Source organism: Scleropages formosus, chromosome 7 (assembly GCF_900964775.1).
Source record: "Scleropages formosus chromosome 7, fSclFor1.1, whole genome shotgun sequence".
Classification (NCBI taxonomy): Eukaryota; Metazoa; Chordata; class Actinopteri; order Osteoglossiformes; family Osteoglossidae; genus Scleropages; species Scleropages formosus.
In genome coordinates this window covers 29404807-29426389 of record NC_041812.1, presented here as the reverse complement: position 1 = coordinate 29426389, position 21583 = coordinate 29404807, and the positions used below count along the sequence as shown (strand labels likewise).

At 45.7% G+C, this 21583-nt stretch overlaps 1 protein-coding gene across 2 annotated transcripts; it reads right to left on the bottom strand.

The window, feature by feature from the left end:
* Positions 1–1517: 1517 nt before the first annotated feature.
* On the bottom strand, positions 1518–20765 carry syt13 (synaptotagmin XIII). Of its 2 annotated transcripts, none has more exons than XM_018743402.2 (6): positions 20207–20765; positions 14143–14377; positions 13844–13981; positions 9659–9960; positions 4498–4621; positions 1518–4330 (listed from the first exon to the last, which is right to left on the bottom strand). In XM_018743402.2, the coding sequence occupies exons 1-6, from the start codon at positions 20378–20380 to the stop codon at positions 4026–4028; spliced, it is 1278 nt and encodes a 425-aa protein (XP_018598918.2). In that variant the 5' UTR covers positions 20381–20765; the 3' UTR covers positions 1518–4025. The 2 variants fall into 2 exon arrangements, with proteins under 2 accessions (XP_018598918.2, XP_018598919.2); XM_018743403.2 differs by lacking the exon at positions 20207–20765 and adding an exon at positions 19121–19290.
* Positions 20766–21583: the final 818 nt, after the last annotated feature.

Here is a 21583-nt window from a genome sequence, read left to right as displayed (position 1 = left end):
TCACATGTCGCTCCAGTAGGCAGCTGCTGGAATGTCTGTGTTTTGACAACAGCAGCGATGAAGAAACAAGCTGTGCTTCAGCAACTGTGTAAATGTATTGAAGCCCTTTGCCACGCGATGCGCTTTTATTTGCTCTTGACTGCACATCACTTTGGAGAAAGATCTAGCAAATGCATGAGCGTCAGTCGTTGTAACTTAGTGTACAAACTTCACATCCTAAGTCCCTTTGCATAAAAGTGTTTGGTAATTCATCAAACAGTAACTACGGTATTTGTCCTTTTCTCACTGACACTGTAGTCTTGAAATGACCTCGTGAAAAGTATGAAACCAGTCCCATTACTTTCTCTACAAGCCACACAGCCATATACTGTATATATTTGTATGGATGCTGGGTTTCAAATGAGTCTTCTTACGTAACCTCCTGCTTGAAAATGCACCGATCATTAATTCAGAACATCTCTTTCGCTGCTGGGATGTAAAACAAGTCCGAAGCTATGGATTGAAAGAAACATGGTTTTATTTTCTTCATCTCGCCTTGCATAAATCACTGAGTTTAGAGATTGGGAGATAATGGCTTCAGGAAAATGTTACATAACATGGGCATAAGAAGCATCTTTTAAAGTTTTACACTGTGATCTTGGGGGGAATGTGTCTGTTTGAAATGTACTATTGCCCCTTAACTAATTGGTAGTTATTGATAGTTTTATTGGCTGTCAGCTGGTAGTTAGTTATGTGCTGGCACAAAAATCCAAAATACTTTTCATATTATTAATGTTTTATAGCGCACAAGGGAAGGGGAGGGGAGCAACATCACCCCACCTGCATCTGGTTATCACGCCTCCCAAGACAGGGACCCACTTACAATAAACATCTTGTTGGCAGCGTAGCAGGTATCACAGAGGTTGGAGCTGCTGCTGCCTTCAGGCCAAAAGGTTGCAGGTTCGAATCCTACCTCCCGCTGTAGTTCCCTTGAGCAAGGTACTTACCCTAAAATTGCTCTGGTAAAATGACCTTGGCGTATAAATGAGAAAGTGTCAGCTAAATGAACGGATGTAAATGAAGTTGTCACGGCTCCAGACGTTCCCGTTTAAACCCTGTGTCACAAATGATGTGTTTCTGCCTGCACCCTGTGTTTGTTGCCCTTTCCCCAGACCCCAACCTCATCCTGTGTTCATGAAGTAAAGCATGCTATCAACAAACCTGAGTCCAAGTGTCATTCTATGAGAAGAGTCAGCAGCTTTAACCACGATGCCACCTGCTGCCCATACATGTCATTTAATCGCACATACATTATGACTGTTTTATGGCACTTTATATGAATGGAAGAAACTATACTTCATTTCCAGTGTCAGAATCCTGACTGAAAAATAAGTATGTGTAAAAGATTTTTTTCGTGTTTTAGGATTCACTGATTTGGGGAGATTTACACACCTCCGATTCGTGGGTCTCCAAAAGTGTGAAAGTAAACAGTAGTAAACAGCACTACTTTTCTTAGTTATTTTATTGGTGTTCATGTCCTCCAAAGCCTCTCGAGGAAAATATGAAAAAAAATGTCAGATTTGCACAAATTCCATATATTTCTTTATTTACTTTTAATGCAAACGATACCTTGCATTAAGGTACAGTGAGCATTTTCTCTTTGTAAGGACTTTACACACAGTTTTACAAAAGTACATTTATTTGAGCACAAATTTAAATGCACATATACTCTAGTTGTTCTAAGTTCAAGGAAATTCAATACAGAAGTAACTTTTTCATAAATAAACATCACACGTGATTTAAAATGACACAATGAAACCGTGGAACATCCCTTTCAAACCGTAAGCGATTTGTCCGGCTGCAACGTTTACTTTACTGATAACGCTATACTCATGTAAGAAAAATTTGGGCAGTTTCATTATCCTTGTCCGAAGCCCAGCTATTACATTAATGAAACTATATACTGTATTTACACATTGTTAGTGAAACGAGCCACTGTTTCTACTGTACAAAAGAGTCTTTTGCAGGCAAAGTGTGCTTAAAGGTTCTAGTAAGATCCGGATTTTTCCTCCGTCTGATTTTTCGAAAGCGAAGCCTTTCATAACACAATACAGCAACACCTCGTGTTTTCCGGTTTAAGGTGCAACTCCAGGGGTACCTCGGAAATGATAGTTTAGCTGAAGAAAGGTGGAAATCACTGCATTTCTGTCTTTTACTATTTGTACCAAATCAGTATTCCCCTTTTCCCAGAGCTGTTTTTTATTTTTTTTTTGTAAAAAATTACTTACGGAACGTCCTCCGGTATAAAAACTTTCACAGGTTGTGTATTGGCTCCTGCACCACAAGAAATACCACATTTTTCCAAAATATCTTGGACGTTTACACTTTGCCAACTATTAAAAGTTTTACATGGAAGTTCGGGACAGATATTGGAAGCCCCCTCTGCCTATAACTAATGACATATTGAGAGAAGCATTTTGAGTCGAACGTGACAGTTTCATCGATTAAGCACCTTTGTTCAAGAAGTTGTTAATTCTGTGGCAGTATATGATCTAAATTCAGTAACACACTGAACATGAAATCATATGAAGCAAAGGTTAGAGCGCTTGCAAATTGTAAAATTATCTTAATTATAATTTTAAACAGATGTCAAAGTGTCATTATTTTATTTTTTTTGGCAGAAGATGAAAAACAATAAATAAAGAATTTCACATATATATTTAAAATTGTCGCTTCTGGTTTAAAACAGCTCATGTAATTGAATGATGTACGGCTTATATTTCTTAATATTTCCAATACCTCTTCATTGCAATACTTCCTTGTGCGCACTGTGGATTTGGATTTGTGGAAAAATATCCACAATGTAAAAGCTTCCTTGTGTAATTTAAATTAAATGTCAAAGTGCAGCTGCCGTAGAAGGATGTTTCACTATTTTAAAGCATGATTACTGTTCTGAGTAAATTTTAGATGTATGTAACAATCTGTCCTGAGAACCACTTTTGAGCTCGATGTTCCCATAATCAAAGTGCGTGTCGTTCTGGGTGCAAACGAGAGGATAATGTTCCTCGCGACTTGTTCGTTAAATGAACCAAGTTTAGTGAATTCCATTTTTTTATTCTCACCGAGCAGCCGAAAATTAGTATTACAATAAAAGTTGGCTGTTGTGTGATGAAGATAAATTGCATAAAACAAATCATACAAATTCAGTAATGTGAAATATGTCCCACTCCCATCACGTCAACGCGTTATCGATTTGTGTTTTGAAGCGTGGACTTTATCTCGAGGGCGCTGACCGATAGGATACGGTTTAAGATGAGCCTAACGACTGCAGACATTGGCGAGTAGGAGATTATACGTCAGTGTGACCTACTGACCCCCTGACTGCCTTTACACAACTACGGACAATTAGTGTACACTACAGCGTTACTCACTGTAAAAAGCTTCGCCTTTGTCCCGTTTTAAGACGAAATCGAGAGATACACGGTCCACACAGGATAGGGAAGCCTCTGAATTGTTGCCCAATAGAGAATGAATTCAGAGTAACGTAATAACCATTATTCTGCTCACGCTGTTCTCCAAGGTGATCTACAATCTTGAGCACTCACCAGTTACTTAACCCGTTTGCGCAGCTCGGCACATTTTCTGGGGGCAATTCAGGTTGAGGACCTTGCTCACGGGTACTACACTGATAGCAGGGATTTGAACGTGGGGCATGTGGGGACAGGGCCATGACTCTAAGTGCTTCCCACTATGCTGGTGGTAAACATAAAAGTGGTAGAGGTAAACTCTCTCCAGTTTAGCTACATTTGGAGTTAAATGTTACTGAGCGAAAGGATCCCGGAAAGAACTCAAAATAAGGCAGTGGGGCAGGACCGCAATGGATGTCATGACGGCCGGTGCCTTTCATGGTGAAAATGGATTTTGAAGCAGGAGGGAATATCCTGGGCTAACCTGTGCTGGGATTTCCAGAGCTAGGGGTGGGACTCATATGAGTCCTGGTACCATTCATTGCAATGATTGATAATAATGGGATGGAGGGAGTGGTCTCACACGTGGAGGGGGTGCCACATGGCGATCTGTTTGCGGGGGCTGTCTAGCATCTGCTGCCAGTGCTGGATCCCCGTGCCAAAAGCCTGCAGGCCCAGTTGGCAGCGGCCTAGGGTGTCCACCTTGCCCGGGCCGGCCTGGTTTAGGACCTCCAGCTCCAGGCTGGAGTTGGGCAGCAGCTCCTGGGGGACCTCCAGCATCATCATCTCATTCCACACTGGGTTCATCTTGTGTTTGACCCGCCGTGTCTGTTTCTTCTTCAGCTTGCTGGACTGATGCTTCAGGGTCAGTTTCACTGACAGGTCTGGAAATAGGATCACAGGTTTGTTAACAAAGATGAAGCTTCAAAACATGCCGTAGTGGACTGGACTCCGTTTGCTAGGAGCTGATTTGTGTTCTACATGTTTCGTAGGTGCAATAATGGCTATTCCGATATACCTGAATAAATACAAAATAGAAACTGGGGCATACCAATGGTGTCCTTCAACTTGTCTGACTGTAGCTCCCTGGCCTTCATGACGACGACGCCCAGACGGTTGGCGGCCGGGAGGTAACTAACGGACAGCAGGAGCTCCCCCACGCACGTGCTTGTGTCCTGCGAAGAAGAGATACAAACTAAGGTTTGCTTTCCATACTGATGACCTACATGAACGGTTTTTGACACACAGGTGGAACAAATTTGTGAGTTTCATGGCCTCCCAAGAATACTACAGCTGGTCGTTTTCAAGTAGTTCACGTACTCTCCTCCACTGTTGGTCGTAGTCCGCAGTCAATCAAAGTCAATACAATAGAACTGGAGGACAGTTGGATGGATGGATGCATCTTGGCAGGAAGCATTCTTCAGCGTACCCATATGTCACAAAAGGAATGCCATGTACGCACTTCAAATATCATTGGAACAGGAAATGATGCCAGACTCAACAGACCAACAAATATGTGACACTGGTGCAGGGACCGACAAATAAAATGTCTTTCGGTAAGCTTCAAGTCCCATCATTGCTTCAAAATCCTGAGAACCCAAGCCTGTTGTTGCTTTTTTTTTAACACAAGCTGAGTGTGTCCTCTGTTTTAACTACATCTAAAATTTTTTCACAAGCTAAACAGTGAGGGAATGGAGGTATCACGACCCCGGAGGTGAAATCCTCCATGTCCACCGCTGACGCCCACACTTTTCATCCATCTAACTGCATCAGCACACGTGGCCTCAATTGACCATGTGGCCATATGGCGTCCAGTCTGTGAGAAATAAATGGCTCTCGTGTCTCTTCTCTACCTCGATCTCTCTGTCCTTCCTGTCCTTTTGGTGTGCGTCAGACCTGTCAAGAACGTGCGTGCAAGCGGAAGTTCCTGTTTTAACTTCTCTCTCTTTGTTTATGCTAAAGGGCAAACGGATGCGACTGAAATATCCCACGTCCCCCTTATATCCTCCCTATATGTATAACCAATCACAGTGTTCTGTTGTTTAACGTTAGCTTTTATAGTTTTGTCCCGAGACCCCGACTCACTTTCTGAACCACACACACATTTTCAGAACCGCCTGTCCCATACAGGGTCACGGGGAACCGGAGCCTACCCGGCAACACAGGGCGTAAGGCCGGAGGGGGAGGGGACACACCCAGGACGGGACGCCAGTCCGTCGCAAGGCACCCCAAGCGGGACTTGAACCCCAGACCCACCGGAGAGCAGGACTGCGGTCCAACCCACTGCGCCACCGCACCCCCTCTTTCTGAACCAATGAGAACTCATTTCTTCGTTCTGCAAACAGTATATAATCTGTGTAATCTGTGTGAAATTTCTAATCTAACACAGTCCTACAAAAAGGCGAAGTCACGTCACCGGTTTGCGGATTCGCGATGAGCTCATTGCTGCTTTCCCGCGACTCTCTAGTGATACCTACCGATACCTAGAGATACCTAGCGATACGTAGCGTTCCCTGTTCACTGACCTGATTCCATTCCCAAGATACTGTCCCAGTGTGTTTCTCTTCCAGTCCTGAGCTCCCATCCTGTCCACGCCAGTCCTTCGTGATAAGGTCCAGATCCCGTATTCCAAGTCCGTCTACGTCAGGCCTCTGCGTATTAGCTCCATACACGTAACCCTATTTCACTTAGCGCAAGAACATATTGTGTGACTCTTTGTTCCGAGTTAATCGTATCGGCGGTGCACTCCATTCCCTCATTTGCACCGTGCACTTGTATGTACGCTCTGCTGTCGACATTATTGTTCTTGATTGTTCTTCTCTCGTCCTAAGAGGGATAACTGTAAAGCTACCCATTGTGGTTTATCGGTAGAAGTGACTGCGGCATTAGGAAAAACAGATGACTAACACACTCGCTCTCAGTCATACCTGAACAATGAAGAACCGGTTCACGTTGCTGCTCATGCTTTTCTCCAAAGCTACGTACAGTTATTTGCCCATTTATACAGCTGGACAGTTGCAGTTTAAGGCAAGTACCCTGCTCAAGGTGGCAGGTCTGGGATTCGAGTCCTGCTTGGGGTGCGGTGGCCCTGTGTTTGCCTCCCCCGCCATGCAGAGGAAGGACCTGGCGACCCACCTCTGTTTCCTCCCTTGACTTGCCTTGAAAACCACGCGAGTGGTCGCTATGGGTCGGCTTCGACTTGGCACTTACCATACCATACCATACCCCGGACTCTAACCACTAAGCTAGCAGCTGCCCTTTTACACTGCATATATTGCATATTGGGCGCTCTGCTTCTTCTCATCTTTGACATAAATTTCACTGAGCTGCTAAAGACAAGGACAGTGTACATATGTAAAGAAGGATGATATACATTTTTAATGGCCCAGATGGAACGCAGAAATATTTCATAGTTTCCTGTTTAACCTCATATGGAAATTAGCCACGTTAAGAGACGGATCAGAGAATTTTCTGAACTCCGAGGCTTGTGATGTATGGTATAAATACTCATGCCATGGGAGATCAGCACACTTTGATCAAGATGCACTCGTAGAGCAAGGGGAACCAGGAGAGAAAGGCCTTGGTACATCCTCATCGCTGCAACACTCAGAAAAAGTGCCTGCTGGAAACGTGCCCGTCCACACGCTCCCGACATCCTCGTTCATTTATTCATCTTCAAACAACAAGTTCCCTACTTTTTAAAAGTTAACTTTCTTCATATTAAAAGCACACACATCGTCTGAATCGCTTGTCCCGTACAGGGTCGCGGGGAGCCGGAGCCTAACCTGGCAACACAGGGCGTAAGGCTGGAGGGGGAGGGGGCACACCCAGGATGGGACGCCAGTCCATCGCAAGGCACCCCAAGCAGGACTTGAACCCCAGACCCACCGGAGAGCAGGACTGTGGTCCAACCCACTGCGCCCCCTCCGTTAAAAGCAAATATGAAGAATTTGACATGGCAATTTCTTACTATTACAAAGCTTTGGAAATCCTTTCTTTGCTCTTTTCAGCAGTTATTTTTAAAATGAAAGCAACACTGCAGTCATTTCAGACCGTGTTCCGTGGCGCAAAGTTTAAATATAGTATTTATGAGATATTAATGGGAATGATACTTATAATACTTATTGTAGGATACAGAAAGAACGTGAGACAAACTGAAAGCAGATGAACTGAGCATTTTTGCTTAGTGAAAAAACCACGTGGCTAAAAGAAAACATCATTCAACTACTTCATCTGACAAATTCTTTTTATAAGGATAACTATAAAAAATGTCAATGCTTTCATGTGTGCTGAGCTCAGAAATAAGAATCTGAAAATGAGGACATGAATACGTTAATTCTTTTCAGCGCAACTAGCGCCACTTCTGTAATACATCTACGAGCAGCCGGGCGAGGTGGCCTACTGCTTGGTATTTCGCTTAAGTAATGCGTGTTCCGGCACACGCTGAGCTGTTCCAGGCTCTCTACCGCACGTGGCTTCGTGTAAAACAATAAGTGCTCTCGACGAGAGCTCCTGCACGACGCGGTGACCGAGTGAGTGAGCGAGCGCTGCGCTGCTGAGGAGGCCGCTACCTTATGCGGCCACATGGCAAATGCATCCATTGAACGAAGAGCTTGGAGGCGTGACGTGGTGTAGGGGGTGCAGCTCGTCCACTTTTTGATGAATAATGTATGGGCGTTCATCCCCAGCCCGGCGCAGTGCACGTCATGCTCAGACACCATCTCTGCTATTTCTCATTCCCTTTCTCTTTGCACTTGTGCTTTACAGTCTGAGCCAGTCTCCCTGCTCCTACCCTCCCCTGCCCCCCAACGCCTTTACACTCCAATTAAGGCTCTGATCCTCCTCTATCCCTGCCAACACTTTGTGCGCATGTTGAGCCCCCATCCCCACGTCCCTGGCACGTCTCCTGGGCTCAGGATGACGCAGATTCCAATCTCGTGCTGAAATTCTACTGCCTGTACGCACAGGGCTCAGGGGAGCCGCGCTGTCGCCGGCGCTCAGGTGTCCCGGGCTGCCGAGCATCATTAGCGAAGCCACATTGCCTGGGGCGCGGGGGTTGGGTGGACTGCACACGTAACACTGCTGTAGTTTCCACTTCCTTGCTCCCTTTGTCTCTTTCGAACACAGCATCCCAAGTCGAAGGCTCAAATTAAGGAAGTGTGCCAAGAGGGGAGAAGTGTGTGTGCTGCGCAACAACCAGCTTGGACTTGCCTTGTACAGCCTTTGCAACAAACTCCTTGAACCCAAGAACAGAAGGCAAGAGCACACAAGCTCTTTTGCCCCAGTCACGCATGTAATTAATTATTCATCGTGCTTCTGGTTACTGGAGCTGAGGAATGATTTATACACACAGCCAGTAAACTGCTGCGCTTGAATACCTACATTTCTCCAGGCTCCTTATGCGACGTACACACTGTACGTGCCCATCAGAAATCTGTCGGTCACTAATTTAATGAGCTGCCATCTATATGTGCTTATCAGATGAACACGGAAGCATGGAGGGATGTTTTAGGTCAAACGTAACAATCAGAAGCTTGGAGATGGAGGGATCTACACCAGGTTTCATTGTTTGAAAACGTCTTGTACTTTGCATCATATGTTGCCATAGTTACACTTTAATTTCTCAGACTTTGGTGGTCAAGCAGTTCGAAGGCACAATTTCATACTTGTAAAATTCAGTTCCAAACTGGTGTGTTATTACCTTGTGATGAGAGTGTAATTATTTCGTGACTCATACGGCATCTCCCATCCACTATTTTGTCAGATCAAATAGAGCCTTTATTCCATTAGGCAGTGCGTAGCAGCCGCTATAAGCCCTATTAATGTCATTAATGTCAAAGTCATACAATATGAAATGATAATTATGGCCTTGCTTCTTGGGGAAACAAGATCACTTCATTACACAGAGTCAGAAGGTGGGGAGACCACAGTGACCAACATCTCATTCTCTTCCTCTTTTTTCCAAACCTCTAAAGGAGCTTCTAAAAGCCCTTTTCTGAGACTCTCTTCCAATAAAACCTCCTTGCAGCTCACCAGTCCAACCACAACACCCTTCTGGAGACTTGAACTTGTATGAGGCTCAAGCACAATTCAGCAGGACGCAGCATTAGGCAGTTATGGCTACAATTGCTCAGAAAGGCCTTGTGAGTATTCCTGTAAAAGCATCCCATCCCATGTCAATGAACGTTAAGAGGATGCAGCAGAGACGGTACCTGCTTTGGCGGTTGGAGGTCCACCCAGCAGTCGGCGTCTGACATCATGCCAACGTCAGCCAGTTTGAATCTCGCGTCGCCCAGGTTCGCGTGCTGGGAGAAGCGGCGACAGCTGCGCAGGGACAGAGCCACCTCGCCCTCCACCTCATACCCTTTGGGCAGCGGGAAGGCTAGGGGTTCCTCCCAGCGGACGCGCTCCATCAGGCAGCGCGTTGTTGTCCGGGCCTCTGTCTCCCCCGTCGCTGTGCGGAGACGCCCCAGGATGTAGCCCTCGGAGCCCGATGTCCCACGCACACGCTCCGCTGGAGGGGTAGCAGAGAGGAAAACGGGTCCTATGGGTGCTACGCAAGCAGAGTCGCTGACCGACTGATCCTTAGGCCTGAGATTACGAATACGGGATATCGACAGGCCTGCAATGACAACAGCATAAGGAAAGCAGCATCAAGTGCAGCCAGTTGGCAAGGAATAAATGAAAAGGCTTTACTGCTGGATGAGCGGAAAGCTCGAACTTCCGAGTAACAGCAAAGGAGCATGCCAGATGGTTTCAATTCAGGTATAGTGCGAAGTGGGGACCGCGGGAAGCTATTGCGTATTCATGTCATTCATACGAGTGCTCAGATTTTCCAGTGTTTGCGACTGCCAGCGTCTGCAATGGCAACATCATCCTGGTTTTCCGTATCCGGTCCCTTCCGAGAGGAGAGCATCTCGTTGTGCCACGAGTGGGGTTTCAAACGACGTGGGTGAGGGATGTGCGAAACTGCGGAAAATGAACGGATCCACATGGAGGCAGAGACGTCAGAAGAGATCACTGCGAGAACGCCGGCGGACCGTTAGAGAGACAAAAACAGAGGGAAACAGAAGCTCCACCGCGATGTGGGCGAGGGTGGTGCTTCGGTCCTCAGGCACCGTTTGCGAGTGAAGGTCAATAGGGCCGAGAGATTCCTATTTATTTCTGAATGCTGCTGGCCTTGTTTATTCTCTCCCGCTGCTCAGATGTGGTCACCAAGTGACGCAGAAGCACGGTGTGAAAGCTCTTTTCTCTCGTATGTCTCCAGTTATAAGTTCCAACATTGAATCACATACATGACACATTTCCTGTTTAGAAAAGGGAAAGCAATGCTTTTTCATTTCATTTTCATACATAATACAGCATACATTTATATGCTTATATAATACACTTACTTGTTATTTTATTTACTGTATATATACATTCCATAAGGCTATTGTTTTTTTTTATTCCTCATTCATTCACCTGGGACTTGTTTCCACGGCGTTTCTGCTCTGTTAATTCAGGGCAAGTACCTTCATCAATGATGAGTCAGCACATTCAAATCCAGTGCCTCCAATGTCAAGGTGACGGTATAACCACTGCGCTACCCGTGATGTTGTAATTTTTCTGATTTCCCCAAAAGGTGCAATATTGCAAATTGTCGAAACTGAATATTTTCATGTTTCAGCCAAAATCTACTACTCGTTAAAGGGCATCTGAGTAAACAAATAACGCCTTTTTATCACTTGTTTCATTTATTTAATAAACAAAGTAATCCAACACCAACTGACGCTGTGAGAAGTAAGTCCTTATTAAAGGACAGTACATCTCTTTTAGTCCTGTCACAGACCAGTCTGACCTTCCTGCTGCTATCCCCGTTTCTGAATAATGGGATCTGATTCCACAAACACAGGCCGGACCAGGTTATGTTAGAGCGCCATTGCTTTCTTCTCCTTCCTTACTTGACACATAGCACTACGGCAAGGGGCTGTCTGCCGTAAACCGAGGAAAGTTCCTGTTTTTCCTTCTCCTTCCCCTTTCTTCCAACCAAAGTCACATTTAAAACTAGGCCCATCTACTCCCATAATTGACATGATTGTTGTAGATCATCTCCTGGAATAAACCACTGTTGCATTTGATCCATTGGTGAAAGAGTCCTTATCCTTCTCTGCACCTATCAGCCCGAACTTTGATCGCTAAAGTTTTTGGGACACAATGCAAATAAATCTATAAAGGATAAAGTCAAAGAAAGTGAAAGAAAAACATGCTACAAACGCTATTAATCTGTATTGGGACACGAGCAAAGCTGTAATAGCCACACTGTCAGACCTGGAGCTGTCACCTTACGTCAAATTTGCCTTTTTGTCGGGCTTCTTCAACCACCGCATTGTGTTTTACTCATTTTTAGCTCATTACTCATTGATCGTTGAACTGCACTACCTGTAGATAGATCAATGAAGACTGCAGAAGGTTCAATGAGTGATCAATGAGTGTAGTGCAGTTCAAAGATCAATGAGTGCAGTGTAGTTTAATGACCAATGAGTGTAGTGCAGTTCAACGATCAATGAGTGTAGTGTAGTTTAATGACCAATGAGTGTAGTGCAGTTCAAAGATCAATGAGTGTAGTGCAGAAGAAGCTCTGTGTGCTCTTCTGCACTACGAGCAGGCCAGACACAGGCCCAGACCGAGGCACGTTCTTCCCCCGTTCCCTCTTGACAATTACAGAGCACTTTCTGTCTTGGAATGAAATAGCAATTAGCAAAGCGGAGCATTTGCATGTAATGAGGTTTAATTTGGATGCATGGTGGGAAATAAACAAAGAGCAACACGTCTACCAAACCGTGGAGATGCAGGGTGTCTAATGCACTTCTCCCAGGCCATTAACGTGATTAAGCATGGCTGTGCGGCGGCTCTCTGAATGTGTCCACAGCTTGAGGGCCTGGACATTCTCCAACAAGGGCAGAGGGAGGACACCACTGACCTCCTGCTGCGGCAATGCTGCAGCATCCGTGTCACCAGGGACACTCTAAATGGCTGTATTTTGGCAGCTGACCTGGGTACTACAGCACTGATAGCAATTGATCACTTCATGGGTTATTGACTCTTCGCAGAGATAAAATGAGCTTTTTTGTTTCCCAAAAATAAAAATCATTCCTGGAAGAGGAATATGAACGGATGTGGGCTCTCTAAACACAGAGTCTCTCATTGCATAATATAATATCACTGATACATTAATTCAAAGTAGTTTATAATATCACTGATTTATACATTGCGGTGTTTCAGTAGAGGAGTTTATGGAAAGTGCTGTGGAAAGTGCTGGTGCTTCACAATGCCTGAGCTGCATGTTTAAGTGTAGATTCAAATCAGATCGCGATCCAAAGACCCCGAAGAAAGCAATGGTGAACCACTGCCATATATTACATCACGTTAAAATCCTTGGCTATGAGTCCAATTTGGCTTGATGGCTCTTACCCTACCCCTACCCTACTGTATTCAACGAGAGGAAACAAGCACATTTTTTCACTACATTGCCCAGTGTTTTTATGTACTACTCTGCTTTGGCAACAACAAGCTGTCCCACGCGGGGGGTGTGGTGGTGCAGTGGCACAGTGGAGCAGCGGGTTTGGCAGGGTCCTGCTCTCTAGCAGGTCTGTGGTTCAGGTCCTGCTTGGGGTGCCTTGTGACGCACTAGCATCCCATCCTGGGTGTATCTCCCCCCGCCTCCAGCCTTATGCTCTGTGTTGCCAGGTTAGGGTCCAGTTTGCTGTGACCCCGCTGGGGAAAAGCAGTTTCAGCCAGTGTGTGTGAGTTGTCCCTTCCATCCAAAGATGCTCTGCTCTGTTCTTCCCTATGTTTAATGTCAGAAATGCCACCCTATCATTCTACAATACCTGTAACACTTCTGATATTAAAAGATTTCTTATAACATTTGATATTTCACATACTGATAGAAGACTTTGGTGTCATTTATTTTTCTACGTCTTAACCTCAACTCCCAGTCAACTTACACACTTCCATAACTTCTCTACTGTACTTAGCTCTTTTGTCAATGTATGTTTGTGTGTATGTACGCATGTGTCTATGTATATACTGTATTTTGTGCATTGTATGCTGGTGTAATCAGGTAAAATTTCTCTCTGGGATTAATAAAGCTTCATTTGTTCAGACATTTCTTTGTTCATATCTATGGTCAATCATTTGTTTGTTTGTTTGATTGTCCATCCATCCATCCATTCATCCATCCATCCATCCATCCATCCATCCAATACAATTTTGGACATGGAAATGAGCACCGAGTAGAGCTTTTGGCCCCAGTTCCTTTCAGAAACTATTTGTATTTATAAATGTATATTTTCAGCAGTTTATTTTTGTTTATTTTTATTGCTTGTGGTTTTCAAAGTGAAGGTTTCCTCTACCTTCTATAATGGTGACGAGCAGCTCCTTTTGCTGGCCGAGGTAGGTGACGGAGAAGTGTAACTTGGGTCTGAGGGGAGAGTGGTTCGCCGTTGGCTCGGTTTTCATCTCCGGGGTGCAGGACGCGTCCTCGGAGGAATCTGGAACCAGACGCATTACGTTACCCACTCATTCTTTGGGTCTGTTTGACACTGAGAACTCTCTGGCCTTTGGTTGTGAGCAATCTTGTGGTGAAAACCAATAAATCTGGAGATAGATAAAGTATACTTCAGGGGTCATTGTTCTCACTGATTTAATTTACCTTGTTTAGGCATGATGAAGACCTCCTCGGATCCATCTGTTGCTAGGTTACCAAAGTCAGGCTCGGAGGCGGCGGTGGCAGGCGTCTCTGCCGAAGCCTTATCTGTTGTTTTTGGAGTGTAATTGGGGTAACCAATCACCTCAGGGGTAGTGATGGATGGCTTGGGCCTGTAGATCGTGGGGAACTTCAGCAGAGGCCGTGGCTGGATGGGTTCCGTGAACTTCTTGACGGAGAACTGGAAGAGGAAGCAAAGAGAAACAAGACTATGGGTGTATTTTTGCACAACCGACACATTTATATTCCTGACAGCATGCGTACGAACACACTATGCCTGCCAGTGCCACCAGCAGTTGTAATAACATGACACACAAGAAAGCTTTTTGAAAAAGTTTTTTGACAGTTTTGCAAATTAAGAATTTTTCACCGTGGGCTCTGTAACTTTTAACTCCTTTCTTTACATGAATGAATCATTACATAAATCACTGCAAGCTGCATATCAGGCAGCTCTAACGTTATAAGTAACCTTGGACAAAAGTGTTGAATAAATAACGATTAATCATTTGAGGTCCCCTGCTCCTGTGATGGACAGAAGCTCAGCTGTAGACATACATGTGAAACCCTTCAAGACTGGTTCATGTTGCTGGAAATCCATGTAGATCACAAAATTAAGGATGACTCCTGAGGACCTTTTCATAGCAACAGTCAATAAAATCCACCTATTAAAAGGCTAAATTTTGTATATAGGATTCCCCCCAGTGACTGTAGCACATTCATACCCGTTTTTCACAGGCTGCAAGCTGTCAAATGCAATATTGCCCAGAAATGAACGAGAGAAAGATAGGGAGACCTAGGCGTCGGGGTGGCTTTGGAGCTAATGGCTAACGCTAATAGCTTCACTCGCACTTTGTGCGCCGGAGCCCATTTGGTTCAATGTTGCGTAACACTTTGAGCAAGGTGCCAGGAAACGCAATCGTGCCAAGAAAAGGCAACGCAATCTGTCTCCAAATGATGGATATTTTCCAGGGTGACTGGACGGACAGCGGGAGTTGGACAAGTTTTGCCCGTTGATTGCGGGACAGCGCTGATGAACTCCAGGACCTGGGGTGCAAAAGCAGCCAAGTGGTCCCAGCAGAGGTCCATAACTCTGTGGCTTTCGACCGTACAGCAGATGTTTTTGCTCTGCTTAAGTGAGGTGATACAAATGACTTGCAGTAATGAGATTAATCTTTCAAGTTTCCTGTTTTAAGCCTCTGTGGATATTCACCTGCTTCCAAACTGGGGCTTATCTCCTGCGTAAGAACACGATGCTGCCGTATCTATTTTAGGTGAGCCTCTGTTTTCTAGATGCCAGGGAGTTCATTTGATGTCGGCTAATTAAAAGAGAAGCCCTTGAGAAATAATAAATGGCTGAAGCATGGCTGCAAAGCCCAGCACTTAGCTACTGGACCTGGGTGTCATCAATGGGAAACGGTGTTTGCTTGTGTCTCCTACAACTGGAGAGCTTTTCCCTCCAAGGTGGAACGGGGCCATTTCGGTGCTCTACAAATTGGCCCACTTTCATCTTTCCGCAAATCTCTTGGTCGAAATGCCTCCGACCGCAGCCTTGCGCCAGACACCGAAGACACTTAATTTGTGCCTGTCCCCGAATGGGCTCAGATTACAGACAACAAGGGGACTCGAGAGCGTAGAAATGGAATCTATCGATTTCTCGGCTGACTTCATTTCCCCCAAGTGGGCGACGTACACGCCCGTCGTGTTATTTGCGTCCATGTGAGCTGCAGTCCTCCCACACGTCTGCGCGTCTGGAAATGTTTTGTTCTTGCTAAGGCCGCGATCGCCAGGCCGTGCTTATGAATATTCAAATGCACGACAGTCGCTACTACCAGACGGCTCTGGCGGACATCGTGTTTCACAGGCATCTGTCAGCAAGCCTTCTTTTTAGCAGAGCCCAACACAAAATTTCCCTAGCAGGGACCTTTATCCAATATGACTGACACTTTCACCGACACTACAGGCTTCAGTACAGGCTTACTTTATACAGTGGAAACTCGGTTGGCGAACGTCTCTTTTTACAAATAATTCAGAGTACGAAGTGCAAATACGAAATAAAATGTTTCTGTATACGAATGGTGGCTTGGAATACGAGCAGCACGCGAACAGCCTCGAGGCCGTCGAATTCGATATCCGAACATTCAGTGCGTACGATTCTGTTTATGAATAAATGTATTCGTAAACTTCTTCGGTTTTCGAAAAATTGCCTCCGAGCACGAGCATCCTGTTTGAACCTGTACGTGTGAGTACGCTTCGGGAAGCATCGGGCGAATAGGGAGACATCAAATACCCTCCGCTAAGCCTCACGTTGTGAACGTCTCGTATCCAAAGCTCATGCGTTCGAGAAATTCTTTGTGATTTTCTTTGGCGTACGTACGTATTGTGCATACCCTAAGCAACTACGTCACCCAAGAAGGTAATAGCAGCATCTGAGAAGAAGGTTGCCCGTATCCCGATAGAACTGAAGAAGGAAATCATCGGGAAGCATGAACGTGGTGTACGCGTGTCTGAGCTTGCCAGGATGTATGGCAAGTGAGCATCAACGATCTGTAGCATCCCGGCAAATAAGGAAGAAATCACGAAGGCTGATGTTGCAAAAGAAGTGACAGTGTTAACAAAGCAACGGTCTCAGGCCATCGAGGACGTAGAGAAGTTGTTGCCTATCTGGATAAACGAGAGGTGGTTAGCGGGTGATCATAGCGTGTCCGAAGCTATCAATTGAGAGAACGCAAGGCAGTTGTACATCGATCTCATTAAAAAAAAAAACCGCCAGGATCAACGGATGCGGATCTCGAGTAATATTTTTGGGGGCATAGTACCAATTATTCTGTTATACATTATTTCTTATGGGGAAATTCGTTTCGGTGTACGAAAATTTCAGAGGACGAATGAATACATGGAACGAATTAAATTCGTAAACCGAGGTTCCACTGTACACTGCTACAAAGTACAAAGTATGTGAACCCTAAACGGACTCTCATTATTCTGGTATAAAGTATTAAAAGAAACTTATAACATCTAAATGTTAAATCTTAAATTTCCTCTACAGCAACATATGGAATTGGTCATTAGACACCTGTTATGTGAGATGAGAAGGACTGCTTCTCATTAAATAACCATTCTGTGGTAAAATTAAGGGACACGAGGGCTTCGTATACTTTGAAGCAGCCCCATATCGGCTAAATGTGTTACACGCTACTACACCTTCCGATCCTTCGTTCGACGCCCTGTGTAAGCCCGTGAGAAGAGCGTGCCGTAAAAATAAATGGAATTGAACAGAATATTATACTGTAACATGGCTGTTGAGGCTCATTTCCCCTCCTGAAGTGAACCGAACATCCAAAACTCCCTTCCTCCTTCACTTCTGCTACTTTTTCACCTGTGGCGGCAGGTGTCATACTGTTTACAGTCACTGGATTCCACCCAAAGAGTCGGCGTATGTGTCCCATCTCCTGCTGTAGTACCCTCAGTCAAGTTACTTACCCTGACTCGCTCCACTAACAATTACATGGCTGTAAACCTGGGTAAATCACTGTAAGTAGCTTAACGCCGCAAGTCACTTTGGAGAAAAGTATCAGTTAAATAGGTAAATATTTCATTATTGTTTGTGTCTGATATTTCACAGCCAACATCAGACTGCTTCCCCTAAATTTTTGACACCCGGTGGAGATCCTATTCCACAGGAAAGCGCGTCATTCTTCATCGTCTTCTATGAGTCTTCCACGTGTCAAGGGTGCCACCGTCGCTGAAACCGTCAAACCCAAGCCTTCATCGGGAAATGCCACGCTCTCCCGCAAAGCATCGGAAGATCCGCATCGCGACACTCTTCGCGCTTGACCGTGGTATTCTGTAGGCGCAGCTTCTCCTCAGTTTGATGGTTCATTAAAAGCATCCTTTTTACACTTTAAAGCTGCTCCATCACTCTGACAACCTTAAGCACTTTCTGTTTATCGAGCCCACATAATGTGCAGTATTCTCTGTAGACATGGACTTTTACCTTATGGACAACGGTCCTTTGCGCAGTCGTGACACGGCCATGCGGCTAATTGTTTTTGTGCCGGGGACTCTTCGCGAGTCGTGTGTGTGTGCCCTCTTTGCTGAACAAGGGGAAAGCACTTCCAAGGAGGGTGACTCAGAGGAGAACGCGCTGAACGCAGAGCCTCTGATGGGGACACAGGTGACACACTCCTCTGCATTGCCTTTCCACGGGATCCTGCTTGACAACAAAGGAGGACAGGGCTGGACTGTCTACCCCTGGGGTGTGCGCTTGTAAGGGGGGTCTGTCTGTCTCCAGGGGACAGGGCATGAGACAAAAGAGCTGTTTAAGAGCACAACAAAGCAGGCTGAAGCCTCCCCCGGTCCAAAACGTCTAAAAATAGCACACTCTACATCCCCGTGTGCCGCTGCTCTCGCTGTGGAGCACATCCCTGGCCGCTTTACAGCAAGTGACTCTCTGCTGGCTCGATAGCCATTAAACTGCACGGCATTTGCTTAAAAAAACTGCATCAGTCATTCTGTAACGGGAGAGACACAAACATGCGTGCACAGATTTGGATTTTCAGTTTGAGGCGGAACGGGCTGAACACCGCTCCGGACGCAACCGCACGAAAAAGAACAGTGTGGATTCTGAAGCGGTAGAAGAAAGCAGAGTATAATATTGCAGAAAAGGAATGCAAAAACTCCGTACTGTCTCCAGTGATACGGTAACTTTAAACAATCACAAATGAGGGGAACTAGCAGAATTTGAAGCTGCAGAGCCCTCGTCATATTTCTGTTGGCCACCTTGTGGAGTCGTAACGTGATCGTTAATGAACTAGTCGGAGACATCTTTATGTTTGGTTTGTGCATAAATCTGATGCGGCTCTTCCCCACAGTTAGACTGAGTCTCGGCATCCCACGCCAACACAGAGGTCTACTGAAACATTACCTGAGCAGTGGAGCCTCGGGATGGTGAAGGATCACGTTCTGCAAACATTCACCGGGATTTACTCCATTTCACACACACCTCTGTGTTGTTCAATTTTACATGACAACTTCCCTTGCATTGCACCACTCCAGTTATGTCCTAACCTGCAGGTCTGATCCACTGGTTTAGCTTTAAGCCTCAGGGTAAATTTGAGCTGAGACACCTTAGACATTACTAACAATACATTCATTTTTAAAAACTGAAGCAGTACTCGTTTTTAGTCTGCGGCAGTCATCTGCTCTATGTTTCCAAATTCTTTCAAAAACTATATAAACGTATCATGTTCCCAATTAATAAAATGACAGATGAAACACACACACACTGGCTGAAGCCGTTAATCCCGAGTGGGGTCGCGGTAAACTGGAGCCTAACCCGGCAACACAGGGCACAAGGCTGGAGGGGGAGGGAACACACCCAGGATGGGATGCCAGTCCATCACAAGGCACCCCAAGCAGGACTCGAACCCAGACCCCCCGGAGAGCAGGACCCAGCCAAGCCAGCCGCACCACCGCACCACTCCCCTGCCAGATGAAATCTGGTGACTAAAATGCAGTTCCAGACAATTATGACTTTATTCATATTAGCAATACTGCACTTCATTCTGAATGCTTTAAGGCTTGAGATTCTGGCACATCCGCAGCTGAGTTATCTTACAGAGCTCATTGAATTTCTCTGTAACACTACTTATTAGTTTGAAGGATACATTAGTTTCAAAATAAGCCAAATCAGAAACATACTTTTATATGCTCGACATATTTCCTAAATTTTAGATGCCCTTTAGACATCAGGTTCTGAACGCAACGTACCTATCAGACAGTAGAGAACATTCAGTCATATATATGTATTCTCTTTTCTGTCTTAAATTAGCAGTACATCTTATGTCATTATCCCAGACGATCGACAAGAATTGAATTGCACGTTGGACATTTTTTAGGCATTTTGGACATGCTATTAAGAGACTGGGACACATGAGCCTATGAAACACAACTAAGCCCACAAACCCTTCGCCACCTTGTTGACCTCCTGTGTCAAGCGACAAGTTCTTACCTGCTGCGTGGAGTGCAGAACACTGGGTTTGACTTTCTCAGCGTTCAGGTCGGCATCCTTGTCTAGCTGTCCTTTCCTGTAGGACTTGCAGAAGAACGAGAGCCAGCAAAGGGTGAGGACGGCTGACACGGTGCCCAAGGTGGCCCCGAGAATGACGGTGGTGGTGACAATCATTGTGCACTCAAGCAGGGAGGATGGAGCACTGCTGCTGCTGCTGCTGCTGCTGTGGGATCACTGCTCCAGCTGCTCTAGGAACACATGCGGAGGATCCTGGGGTGACCGCAGGAGGGGCATCACAGAGAGGACGACGCTGTTACCACCGCTCCTCCTCCCTCTTGCGATCTACTCATCTGAAGTGCGAGCTAGACCCTCTCCATCTGCAATCTAACACGGTGTGCTGGGGAAGCGACTCGGATCGTCTCGCTTCCAAAGGTGGGGGGAGGGAAGGGGGTGGCTACGAGGAAGCTGGGGGGGTGGTGAGGTACAGGGCTGCCTGGCTGAATGGTCCTGCTGATAATGCTTGTGCACAGTGAACCGGCCTCACCGATGCTCCCCTGCCACCTGGTTCTGCCCTTCCCAAACAGGTACCCTTCTGTTGCGCTCTTTTTGCCCCAAGAGACTGCCTCACGCACGACCCCTGTGACTCTCATCAAGCCTCGTCACGGCAGCTGACGTGTGTGGACACTCGGAAGGAGAGTGAGACAGACGAGCAACAGCCCTGTCATCCTCCTCACACAGCCTTCTGCCTCCATTCATTAGCAGTTTACAAAAAATGTAATGTAAGACTCAGCATCTCACAAAGTCCCAAAGGCTATCTCACATACATCGTCTGAACTGCTTGTTCCATACGGGGTCACGGAGCCTAACCCGGCAACACAGGGCGTAAGGCTGGAGAGGGAAAGGACACACCCAGGACGGGACGCCAGTCCGTCGCAAGGCACCCCAAACAGGACTCAAACCTCAGACCCACCGGAGAGCAGGACCCCATACAACCCACTGCGCCACCACGCCACCCATCCCCAAAGCTAATCATCAGTCCATTAATCACCAACAAAAAGGGACAAAATTTACCTTTAAATCTGAGTAAACATTTCCTGTATTTCATAAGAAATAACTGAACATCATTTCCTTTAACATCATTCTGTATAACAAATCAACAGATGGCTTAGCTTGCTGAATGAATGCAGCACTGTGAGTCAGTACAAGAAACATATTATTCCTTGTGATTGTCTGTGTTTTTTCTCTTAAAATACCCACTTGCGCGCTCTATCACTGTCTTACATTCAGCAACCGCCTACTGGAGCAGTTACGAAACATGCGGCCTCATTGTTTAGAGTTCAGTCGGGTACCTCCAATTCATTTGATGCTTCTTCGGCA